Source organism: Camelus ferus, chromosome 12, assembly GCF_009834535.1.
Source record: "Camelus ferus isolate YT-003-E chromosome 12, BCGSAC_Cfer_1.0, whole genome shotgun sequence".
Classification (NCBI taxonomy): domain Eukaryota; kingdom Metazoa; phylum Chordata; class Mammalia; order Artiodactyla; family Camelidae; genus Camelus; species Camelus ferus.
Window position 1 is genome coordinate 33,540,007 of NC_045707.1, and position 12,088 is coordinate 33,552,094.

The 12,088-nt window shown below is 39.5% G+C and overlaps 1 protein-coding gene across 1 annotated transcript; it reads right to left on the reverse strand.

The window, feature by feature from the left end:
* Positions 1-1,863: 1,863 nt before the first annotated feature.
* On the reverse strand, positions 1,864-11,026 carry LLPH (LLP homolog, long-term synaptic facilitation factor). Its single transcript, XM_006174244.3, has 3 exons — positions 10,874-11,026; positions 8,825-9,036; positions 1,864-6,872 (listed from the first exon to the last, which is right to left on the reverse strand). The coding sequence occupies exons 2-3, from the start codon at positions 9,027-9,029 to the stop codon at positions 6,694-6,696; spliced, it is 384 nt and encodes a 127-aa protein (XP_006174306.1). The 5' UTR covers positions 9,030-9,036; positions 10,874-11,026; the 3' UTR covers positions 1,864-6,693.
* Positions 11,027-12,088: the final 1,062 nt, after the last annotated feature.

Sequence of the window (12,088 nt, forward strand, 5' to 3'; positions counted from 1 at the left end):
AGACTGAGATGAACGGGGAAGAGCCAAGTGAGGAGGTAAGAGACAAAATGCAAGAAGGGCAGTGATTTAAACTAAGGAGAAAATTGAATATCCCCAGAAGCCAGTGTGGAAACTAAAAACAAAAAAACAGGAAGAGAGAAAGACAGGGATGAAGAAAAGCAGGAAATCTATTTCTAGCATTGTCACTAGACCACAAACAAAAATGCCAGGGGTCAATTATAAACAAAAGACCTTACAACTGAACTTGGTGGGATTTCTGTTCCCTAAGAAGTAAATAATGTTTGACTCAGAGCTCTATGTTTTTATTTAAAAAAAATTTTTTTACATTATATATGCAAGAAAAACAGACTGAAGGAATTCAAAGAAAAGGGAGGTGTAAAAGAGTACCAAATGGGGACAGGACAGGGTGGTGACAGCCAGGAAAAAGAAGGAAAGGGTAAACTTTCCCCGTCCTCTCAGTCTCTGCTCTCTGGAATTTAAAGAGCCAAGCCTGATCTGCAACCCTCTGGTCTTGCTGGAGATTTCCTGGAAAAAATATTTAGCTGGCACATGCCCAGCAGTGACATGGTGGCCATACCCTTCCCCCACCTCTTGAACCCATCCCAGGTGGTCTCAGCCTACCAACCACTTGCCTTTCCAGAAACTGCTCAATGTCAAATTCCTCCCTGGCACTATGAGCTCAATGTGCACACTGGGCTTTAATAACGGGTGGAAAATCAACCCTGGGTCAATTTCCTCATCCACTGGTCACACCTCAGCATTTCCTTTCAATTAAGAATTACACCAAAAGGATCTCCAGACCTAGGGGTCCTCTGGAACTTTAGTTCTCATGACTAAAGTACACTCACCAGGGCTGACCTTTTAAACCTCAAAACCTGAGACGTGAGAAAAGAGAATAAAGAGTTCATACTGTTGGGCAGAATTACATTTAAACTACCTCAACTAAGTGGGGATCTCCCACTCTCCGCCCTCTTCCATTCCTCTCTAGCACTCTCTCTCCTCCAGAGAGACAGTTCAACAGCATCTTCTCAATCCTTATCTGGCTTTAAATAACTCACATTCAGGAAGTTCTTCTTTACATTTAACCCAAATCCCTTCTGCTACAGTTAAAACCCATTTCGTCAATGGAGATTTGGAACAGCTGGTTCCCATTCTCTTTATGGCAACTCCTCTTAAAGATTCATAGGCTTATAAAGGACGTCCATACCAACTTCACCCAAGGCATACAGCTTCCTTTGCTTAAGTGTTTTCCAAAAATATTTTACTATACAGTTATCAATAACCAACTGCCTAGTTTGTGGAGGGCTTACCCACTGAGCAAATTCCTACCGCTGAAGAAAGACAATAGCCCCTATCCAATTACTCAAGGGATTGCCTGCATTAATAAATACCTATGCTTTTGTGAAGACAGTATTAGTTTGAAGTTTGGGACAGAACAAAGACTAAACCTAGAGCAGAATGTTTATGTCTGAGTAGGGAAGCATGTAGGAATGACCAATCTTTGGCCAAATGCCTACAGCTCTGCTCAAAAATATCACCTCTTTGTGTGAGCAAGATGAGGCATTTTAGAACTTTGACAAATAGCACCCAATGTTGGTCTCCCACTGAAATTTGTAATTCTATCTTCCCCCATTACATATCTCAAACTGTTTCTTCTCTAAAGCATTAAAAGGGGAAAAAAAAAAAAAAACCTGGAGCAATACAAAAGATCTTCAGCTGACTTTAGGAGCAAACAACATATGTTCCTGAACATCTGTGCTTTTCCCAAGCTATTTTTTTTCCACTATTGTCAAGAGAAAAGAAGTTTAGTGGAATGTTTCTCCACAGAGGCACAAGTCTACAATACTCCTTGTTGATTACATATAAAAGACACAAAATATTAGTTTATTAAAAGCAGCTTCAACAATTGCTGTACAAAGCAGTTCTCTGATGGAACAGATTTATGAAGTAACAGCTGAAAGGTATGCAGATCACAAGATACATGACAAATGTACTTTATTACACGGATCAGAAATACCATATGTACTAGCAGTTACTGTACAGTGATCCACAACACCCAACCAAGACTATTTAAAGGTTTTGCTGATATTGAAAACTATAAAGACACTATGCGAGAGAAAGTGTTTCATAAGATAGCATAATGCCAAGGCAAGTCATCGCTTTAGGAAATTAAATACACTCTGCATATTATAAACTTAATGTGTTGTAAAACTATGCCATTCTTTAAATTAAAATGCGAAGGACTTTACCCATTCATTGTTTAAAGCAGATGTTTATAACGTTTTTCCATACTTCCAAGTGGAACTTCACAGAATGAATGCCAGACTTAACAATATTAACAAATATAAGATTTCAGATCTTGTTATTTCCACCAGAAAGATACTTAAGTCTGCAATCACGGGGTGCCAAAAGACTATAAGGGCAAAATAAGCACAATACGTTTCAACATGCCAACTTCCTGCAAGGCACTTCTTAGCTGGAAAGGATTTCTGCCTGAAATTCCAAGTGTTACGTTCCAACCAAGTGGCCATCTAGCCTTAGCTTGAGAGGACAGTCCTCCCAAGGCTGTCTGTTTCATCTCCCAGCTTCTTGGTTAAAAGGGTCTTCCTTAGACTGAATCAATAGTACCTGTGTCTGAAGCTTCCCATCAGAGGCAATCATCCTACACTACACTAGTGGCCTCGCTCACTACTTAATACTTGCATAGCTTTGTGCGAGTTTACTTACCTCTTCAAAGCTGTTGCCTCCCCTGAAAATAGAGATAAGAGTATTGATCCCACAGTATTGTTTTAAGGATTAAATGAAATAATACAGGAAAAGCATTTAACTCAGTAAGCATTCTCTAAATGTTGGCTGTTATTTCTACTATTTTTAGGAAATGAGTCTTGACATCACATCCTTTTTTCCTCCTGCTCTAAAATAGGTGGAGATTCTTGGCGTTCAACTATGTAAAATTAGGGGTTTTCGTCAGCAGGACAAACTTGGTCCAGGCCCACCTGGGACAGGGCCCTAGGAACAGGAGAGTGGCCTTTAACCTGGCATGAGTATTAACAGTTTCCTACTCCCCCTCAACACTTCCTTGTTAAAGTGGTATGTGTCTGCTGCAGTGGCTGGCAAATACAGGGAAAAAGCATTATATTTTGTGCCTAGCATGAATCTTAATCACTCTGCCACGTGGCATCAGAAGTTAGTCATTTAGCTAGTAAGCTTAGTCAACAACCCACCATCTGCATCTCAATTATAGTATTCATAAATTTGGAAATTTAAATCGAGTCATCTATAGCAAAATTAGCAAACTCCTAAAAATCATATCCCAGATACACTAGTCCAAATTTTGAAAATATTCGTATTTCCTCATAAGCAAATGTATTCTGCTGCATATTTATTCTAGGCAGCATGTCAACCAGTCGGGGGAGAAAATGTATCTACAATGTGACATTAGAAAAAAAAAGATGTGGTCAAAACTACTTGATTCTACCTTTAGAGCTTCAACTGCAGTTCACACTTCTTCTCCAATTAGTAGCTTGGGCACTGCTGACTGTGGGCTGAAGCTTTAGGATGGATGGGGTCAGCCCATTCAAAGGGGTGCTACCTAAGGAATTCCAGTCTGGTTTGGGCCCAGAGATTTGAGAAGGGGCCTATAAACTGAAACCTACTCTTTATCTGATCCTGAGTCCACAAAATGGACTGAACCAAAAATAGGTATTTACCCTAAAACTACCATTTTCTCTTAGCAAGAGTTTGCAGATCCTTGAGAGGCAGAGTGGCAATTACAAGGGTATAGGCTCTGAAGCTTGACTGTATGAATTTGAATCCCACTTCTCCTGGTTTTAGTTATATGGCCCATGTGCCTCAGTTTCCCCTTGTGTAAACAAAGATATTAGTACCAAACTCATAGGATTGCTGGGAGGATTAAATGAGTTAACACTTCAATTAGAGTTTAGGATTAAATAATTTAGACCAAGGCCTGATATGCAAAGCAACCGATAAATGAAAGCATTTTGATTATCCTTAGATATTTTAATTTTAAATTTAATTTCTTAAAAACAAAAATGTCACATTCAGTTCCCGATATGCCCATTCCATCTAATTCTAAAAAATGATTTGGTGTTTAGCTTGAGCTCCATCTGGTGGCTTTACAGAATTCTCGGGAAAACATCCCTCAGATAAAAAGATGACAAATTTTACACAGGCAAGCTAATCATTTAAGAGATTAAAGGGCTATGCTACACTTCCTAATTTACAATCTTTAGGAAAAAAAGCAACAAAGTGATCATATGCTGCACTCATTTTGGAACGCTAGTCTAAATTTCCCACCAAAATTTTGAGCAAAATTTGGAGGTGGGAAGAATCCTGCTGGCCATGCAGGTCAGGAATTCAGTGACCTTAGAGACCTCAATCACAATCTATCCATGACAGTTTCTCTTTAATAGCCACCCTGCCAGAGGCCATAGGACACTTGAGAACATGTCTCTCAAATACATTTTTGACAGTGGTATTTTGATTTTTGACCCTGTTAACTTTTAAGTTAAATCCTGACTGTATAAACTTCATGACTAGACAAAACATAAGTGAACTTCCTAACACTACCGACAAGCCTTGGATGGAAGCTCAAAGCTACTACCGTTGGAGTCAAATCAGAGGTTATCAGCCTCAGAAAACATATCCCTGGCATTGACCTCTGACCTCAACTTAAAGAAAATCCAGCAAAGACATACCTGACAACGCTGCCAAATTTTAAATAAGCACCAAGTGTATAAAATCACTGAGGTAGACAATTCCTATGATGGAAAAAAAAAAGTAAATAATTTAGCTGTTATGTTTAGCCTAATATTGTCATGGCTTACTTGGATAATGTTGGCAACTTTTTATTTCATTAATAAACATTTACGTATTTGCCTTTTCCTCACAAATTCTATTTGTTGTTCAGAACTATACCAAAGGGCAAAAAAAGGCCATGAACTCTTCTGAACTTTTCAACTCACACCTTGTTAGCTTCCTTAAGTATTTAAAAATAACCCACTTTTTGGTGAACTAACCGAGCAAACTGAGAAAAGTCTATTATATAAAATGATTCTAAGATTTTACTGGCATTAAAATTCAGATTCAAATCTCCTAAAAGATTTGAGCCGTGTCCTACTTATCTCTATATTGTGTCCTGGTCTAGCAATGTGCCCAATACAAAATTTGTGTCCTGATGACTAAGTGATCTTATTCTAACAAGTCTCACTTTTAACTTGGTTTTCCTCTGAAGCTAACAGCCTCTTCTGGGTAGATACTCATGAGAGGGCAGACACTTCATCTTATTCCCTGGGTCCCTAGCACCTGGAAAAGTCCCCAGCACACAACAGGCACTCAATAAATACCTGTTGTTCTAGTGAACACATAATGATGCTTAATATGATTACAGTGAAATTTTAGAAAGAATGCTAAGTTTAAATTGCTTACCTAAAAGTAAACTTAAATAAGCATGAAATTAGTAAACTGTAGCAAGACAGATTTAACAAAAATCATTTCATTATACTAGCATTTCCAACAGTATATCCTACTCTTCAGAATACTAATTTCAAGGGGTCAAGGTTAAAAAGGTCTCTTTATTGCTAGATCTCAGTAAAACTATATACATATACCTGGTTTTATTACATTTTGCACATACTTTTTTTTTTTAATAAACTGAAGGTCTGTGGCAACCCTGTGTCAGTCTATCAGCACCATTTTTCTAACAGCATTATTTTTTAAGGTATGTATATTGTTGTTTTACATATAATGCCATTGCACACTTAATAGACTGCAGTATAATATGAACATAATTTTTACATCCACTGGGAAACCAAAAAACTCATGCGACCCGTTTTACTGCAGTGGTCTGGAACCAAACCTGCACTATCTCTGATGTATGCCTGTACTAATACTAAGCTGGTATTTTTTTTGAATCTTCAACTATGTAGCATTTCACAAATTGATGGGGCCATGGATTTCTTCACCATGCATCCAGAAAAGCTAATTCTGAGAACCATACTCTGAGAAGTGTTGCATTATTTTAGGCTGCAAATATAAAAACTGAAGAACATAAAACTAGTTTGCAGGATGTTCTATACTCCTAAAAAGATGGAGCATACTAATTTGTACATGTTAACATTTTACCTAAAAACTTTGAATCTTCCAAAAATTAACTGAAGAATCTGGTCTTCTCTAATACTAGGAAACCTTAAGGATATATGAAAGAAGAGATCTTCAGGATTTAGACAGACTCTCTTTTACTCTGAATTATATAAAATCAAAACTCCAAACAAGTACTGCTTACATATCATTTGAAAATATGTCAGTGGATCATGTAACAGTTTATTTTAAATCTGAGTTAGCTCAAATTTGTCAGTATAATATCATGTTTTATCTTTACTAAGACCGAACAATTACAACCACACTAATACCTGAGAGAATTCTGATGTCTGATGATCCCTGAATATTGGACGGCATTCAATTAAACTATCAGTATAGCTCTCATTCATCAAAAAAAAAAATTTTATTCAGGTTACTGAAACAAATTTTGAGGAGTTGCATTGAGTTTGAATTGAAGAAAAAGGCCAAGCTAAAAAAATGGAAACCAAGTTTTCATTTGGTGGAAGCTGAAATCAAGGTATACATCCAAATTAAAGATCAGCCCCATGTGGGGTTTTCCAAGTTTTGCAGAGTCTACCAGGCCAAACCCTTCGCTGCCTTCATGGCTTTTGCTTTGCTCTTCCCCTTCTTTTTCTCTCGAGTTGCTTTCAGCCTTTTTCTTTGCCTCTGGTTCATCCATATAGGGTACTGTCCATGCTGGTCTAGAAGAGTCTTTTTGTTTCTCTTAATATCAGTCTCCATTTTCATGTCATCTAAATAAAAAAGGGAAAAACTATTGCTACTCACAAATGAAGAAACAACCCCATGAAAAAGCGTATTAATGCAACAGGACATCAGATTTAAAAGTGGCATGAAATTGCAAATGCAAAAAAAAAATCTATTTGTGTAATGTTGTTTGACTAACATTCGAAAAACTCCTTACAGCACATTCAGTGCAATCACATACATGCTGCCATGTGTTCCTACAACATGAAAGACCTAAAAAGTATCTATGAGGAACTAGAGACATCATCTATTTAGTCACTAAGAAACTTTCTAAAGAATGTTGTTATGATTGATTGTCCTCTGGAAGAGTCGAAGTTAAACTGGAAACATTTAGGAGATATGGGTTTGAATTACCACATTAGGGATAACTGTGTGGACCTGAACACATGAGAGTTAATAAAGCACTTCTCAGGTTAGGTGCTTTTTTGGGCTAAATGAAACAGCTGTGCCAATGAGAAGCACACCCGCACTTCTAATAGACAGGCCTTAGACTTAAACTATTAGGATAATGACTGGCCACTTTCAATGAAGTATACTTGGAAGAGCCACAGTAGTAAGCAACAAGCTTCTGATGACAGAGAAGACCTAGATATATCCTGGCGCCGATACATTTTTTTTATCCAGGTAACACCCAGAGATCCAGCCCTACTAACAGAAGACTCAGCAGGAAGCTCAGAGCGGTCATGCTGCGGTCCATTATCATGGACATGTCCAGAACACCCCTCTCTGGGAACTTACCAGCGTATACAGGTCTCCCATGATCTCTGCTGCCTGACATTATATTAATTCATTTACCTGGTTTTCTTTCTGTCTCTTCCAATATGATGTAAATCCCACGAGGATGGAGGCCATTTCTGTTACTCATCACTGTTGCCTCAATACCTAGACTAGTCCCTGGTATACATTAGCCATTCAATAACTGGTCTTGAATGATTATTTTAGGTGCTGTTCTAGGTTCTGGGGATACAGTTGCCCAAATAAACTGCTTGCTTTCATGGAGTTCTCAATGTTCTCTTGAGCAGAGAATAACAAAGCAAACTTCAGCCTGTGGTCAGAGGCTTTTTAAAGAAAAGTATCAAAACCAGACTAAGTAGGACTAGGAACGCTGTGATAAGCAATGTGTTGGTTTAAGCAGAGGAATGACATCACTGATGTGTTGATTTAAGCATGGGAATGACACAACTGATTTATATTCTGAAAAGATTATACTGGGTGATATGTCAAAAATAAATCAGAAATGAGCAAGAGCTGAAGAGAGAAGTAAAATGACTACTACTGTGGCTCAGGCAAGAGTTAATGGTCACCAAAGTGAAAGCACGAAAGCAGGAGAAAAATGGGTAGATTCCTGATGTATTTTTGGAGATACTCAAGAAGACATGCTAGCGGTTTACAGGCAGGGGGATAAAGGAATGAGGAATCAAGGATAATGACTATTACACACATTACACAGCCTTCAACTTTACACTATGATTAAAACAGAGGTACCTAGAATCTGTCAAAATCAAATACAAGGAAACTGATCTTATCAGGACAATATAAGGGCAAAGGACTCTCAAAATAAAATCTGGATCTTACAAAGGGTAAAATAAAGAAAGATCTCCTTCTATCCTGCCTAGTTCCTGACTGCAGTGTAGCCTTCCAATGAGACAGTGTCTAGGTTTGCCTCCTCCTGCAGTACTATTTTCTGAGACACTTAGGCTACTGTATAAGCACCAAAGGCTCACTCTTGATAATCCAAAACATGCCTATTCACATGAACAGGCTTTGAAACGGCATAGGCACAGAATCTCTAGTAGCATCTCCAAAGAATTATGCGGGTATGACAGGAGGTTTGTAGAGAAGCATGTGTAAGAGAGAATGGAAGGCAGTCAAAAAGGAGGAAAGAGTCAAAAAGGAAGTTGACATACATATATTTTTTAAATGAAACACATGAACTCACCTGTTTCTTCTTTCACCAAACACTGCGTTTTCTCTTGACAATGTTTAGGTTCCACCACAGTTACTATCTCTTGAACGTCTTTCATTAAAACATCACTATCTACTTTAAGAATACTTTTAAGTCTGCTGAGCTCCTTTGGGGCATTCTTTTTTCTCTTTTCAGCACGCATCTTTCTTTTCCACTTACTCCGTAAACTTTTAGCCATATTTTACCTAGAAAGTTAACAAAAATACACATTCAAAAGCAACTTTATTATCCAAAAAAAAAAAAAAAAAAAAGTGGGGGGGGGTGAGAATCCTTGGAAAACCACATCAAGAGGTTTCTCTACAGAACATGAACAAACGAAGTAAACTCTTCACTCTGTTCATGATTTATGACGGCATAATGTGCTAATTATGTGAGGATCAACATGGCATACACAACCACTCAGTAACAATTAAGAACACCAAACCAAACTCCCTGTGGCCACTGACACACTGTAAGTCAAGCCAATTCTGAAAGCTCCTATAGTTTCCATACAAGATGAAGAAATTTAATTTCCTCCCAAATGCAAAGAGCACCATAACCTTACACTGATGCAACAACTTAAAATTACAATGTTTTATAAATCTTTTAACTGAACCTTGATTTCCCCTAAGCCTACAGGAGACCCCACCCACCTCAATCTTCTTCATTATCCACCCCCTCAAGTCAATCTAGCTATTTTAAACTTGTCTATTCCCACCCTTGCTTTCTCTCTCCCCTTTAGTCCCAGCCCTAAGTCCTCCACAAGGTGGTCAGTGTGAGCTTTTAAAAACGTAACTGGGTGGGGGGGGGGGGCGGTTAAGACTATAGTTCAGTGGTAGAGTGCCTGCTTAGCAGGCATGAGGCCCTGGGTTCAATGCCCAGTACTTCCATTAAAAATAAACAAATAAACCTAATTACCTCCCCTCAAAAAATAATTTAAAAGAAAAAAACACCTTAAAGAGCATATCACTGTCTTTCTTGGAATTAATGACTTTCCACCTCATATATTCAGACTCTACAAGGTTATTTGTGACCTGGCCCCTGCCTCCTTAAACTCTTGTCTTAGCTCCATTCCATCTGAAAAACGTCCAATCAATGACAACCTAGCGACAGTGTGAGGATGTGATGAGTGGTGGGAAGGAATTATAGGGATTATAAAGAGTTTAGAGGGAAACTTTTGGGAGTGATTTATAACATCTTGACTGTGCTGATGGATTTACGTCTGTGTGATACACACACATACATAATCTCAAAACATTTTACACGCGGTTTATTGTGTTAAATATACATCAATAAAGCAGTTAAACAAACCATTATTTAGGGGGAAATTATTTAGGACATTATTTTAGGGGAAAAACAAAGAAAAACAAAAACGTCCAAACAACGTCCCCTTCAGTACTTTTATATTCGCTGTTTCTATGTCTGGGAACTGATCCTTCCCTTCATTACGTCAGAAAGGGCTTCTCTGACCCCTGTAAACTCCCCTCCTTTTACTCTCTGCCATATCACCTTTTTCTCCCCTTTTTAATACGTGTTACAATCTGAAATTATTTAGTTTATTTTCTGTCATCCCCCGGGGACTGTGCGCGCCACAAAGGCAGGGGCTAAATAGGTCTTATTCACCACTGGCTTCCCCCAACGAGTAGCGCTTTGCACATCGTAAAGTTTAAACAAACACTTGCTCAACGAGAGACATTTTTTGGACGCCAGCAACCGCAAACTAACTCTGTTCCCCTGGGCACAACAACCTAAGCCCTACGAGGGTAAGCGAGAAAAAGGCCGCGGTACCCAACCTTGAGGGCCGAAGTCACCTGAGCGAGGCTGACCGACCAAGGACTCCACTTCCCATACAGCACGGGGAAGCCCGAAGGCCGCCACCAAGACCACGGGATACCCTGACCCTTGAGGAGGCCTGCGTCTCTGCGCCGGGCTCAAGCTCCCCCAGAGAGGAACGAGGCTGAAGACGAGACTACCCTAGGGCGGCAAAATCGAGTCCCGTGTCCCAAGCCACACCCGACTTGAGCCAGGAGGTACAGAACTCACCAGACAGCGGGTTCGGGAACTCAGACGCCGCAAGCCACTCACGCCGCGAGCAACCTCCTCACTTCCGCCTTCCTGAAGCGACAGGCTCCACTGCCCCCGCCCCCTGGGCAGCGCGCTGCACGCCGGGATCCAAAATGCCCGGATCTCCTCGAGAGGCGGGGTCATCTGAAGCCCTGAGCTGACGCACTTCCTGCCTTCGGTGAGAGGGCGGACCTAGAAGCTTGGCCCCTCCCACATAGGTTCGGAAGTCGGACTTGCAGAATGCGGAAGAGAACCTGGGTGGAGCGTCCGCTAGGCCTACTTCCCGATTGTGGGCGGGGTAGTCCCCCGACCGACCCGAGGAGTGGTCTTGGCCGGGCGACCCTGTCTGGCCGGTAGGGAGCTCAGAGCCGACCTTTACATTTCAAGTAAAGTCCGGCCTTACAGTTCCTACGATATTCGTCACCCGACGTGTTCTCCTAGAAGCTGAATTAAGATCATTATTTACAACCATGATATTTTCCCATACTGGGTGATGGTCTCACGGTTGTATACATATGTCAAAACTTGTCAAACTGTATCTAAATATGTGCAATTCGTTTTATGTCAGTTATACCTCAAAGCTGTTAACCAAAAACAAAAAACCCCGTCCCAAAGACAGGTTCGTACTAATGTAGTTCAACCAGTGTTTACCTGGCTAATCATTTAATATACACCAGACACAATGCTAAGCCTAGGACTCTTAGATGACCGTCAGATTGATCACAAATAACACCAGTTCTTTTGATAATTATTTTACATGTGCTCCTAACAGCACGGGGTTTGGAAGCAGACAAGTCTGTGGTATTTATGATTCGAATACTTCTTGTGAGTGATATAATCTAATACTAGGTAGGGGATATAAGAGCTTAAGGAATGGTTGCTCTTATCATTTTTACATAATAATTTCAAACATGCATAGGACTATCTGTAAGCACTATTTTCTAGAAATACGTAACATATACCAAAAAACAGGAAATAAATTGTCTTTAATCATGGTCAAGAAAACTCATCTTATTACTAGTAAGAGAAGTTCTTCCAGAGACAATTTGTGGGTATCTTTTTTCTTCACATTTGTGTCCTTGAAGAAATCGTGCATCATATGGAAATTACTAAACTCAGAATACAGCAAGTTTTTTTTTTAAAGAGGCTGAAAAAAAGCTCATAACGTGGTATATTTTTTAAAAAGCATGCATG

Coding starts and splice junctions, on each gene's coding strand:
- LLPH (XM_006174244.3), bottom strand. CDS start 9,029: ATGGCTAAAAGTTTACGGAGTAAGTGGAAAAGAAAGATGCGTGCTGAA. Junction 6,873..8,824: donor TTTGGTGAAAGAAGAAACAG/GTGAGTTCATGT, acceptor TTTTTTATTTAG/ATGACATGAAAATGGAGACT.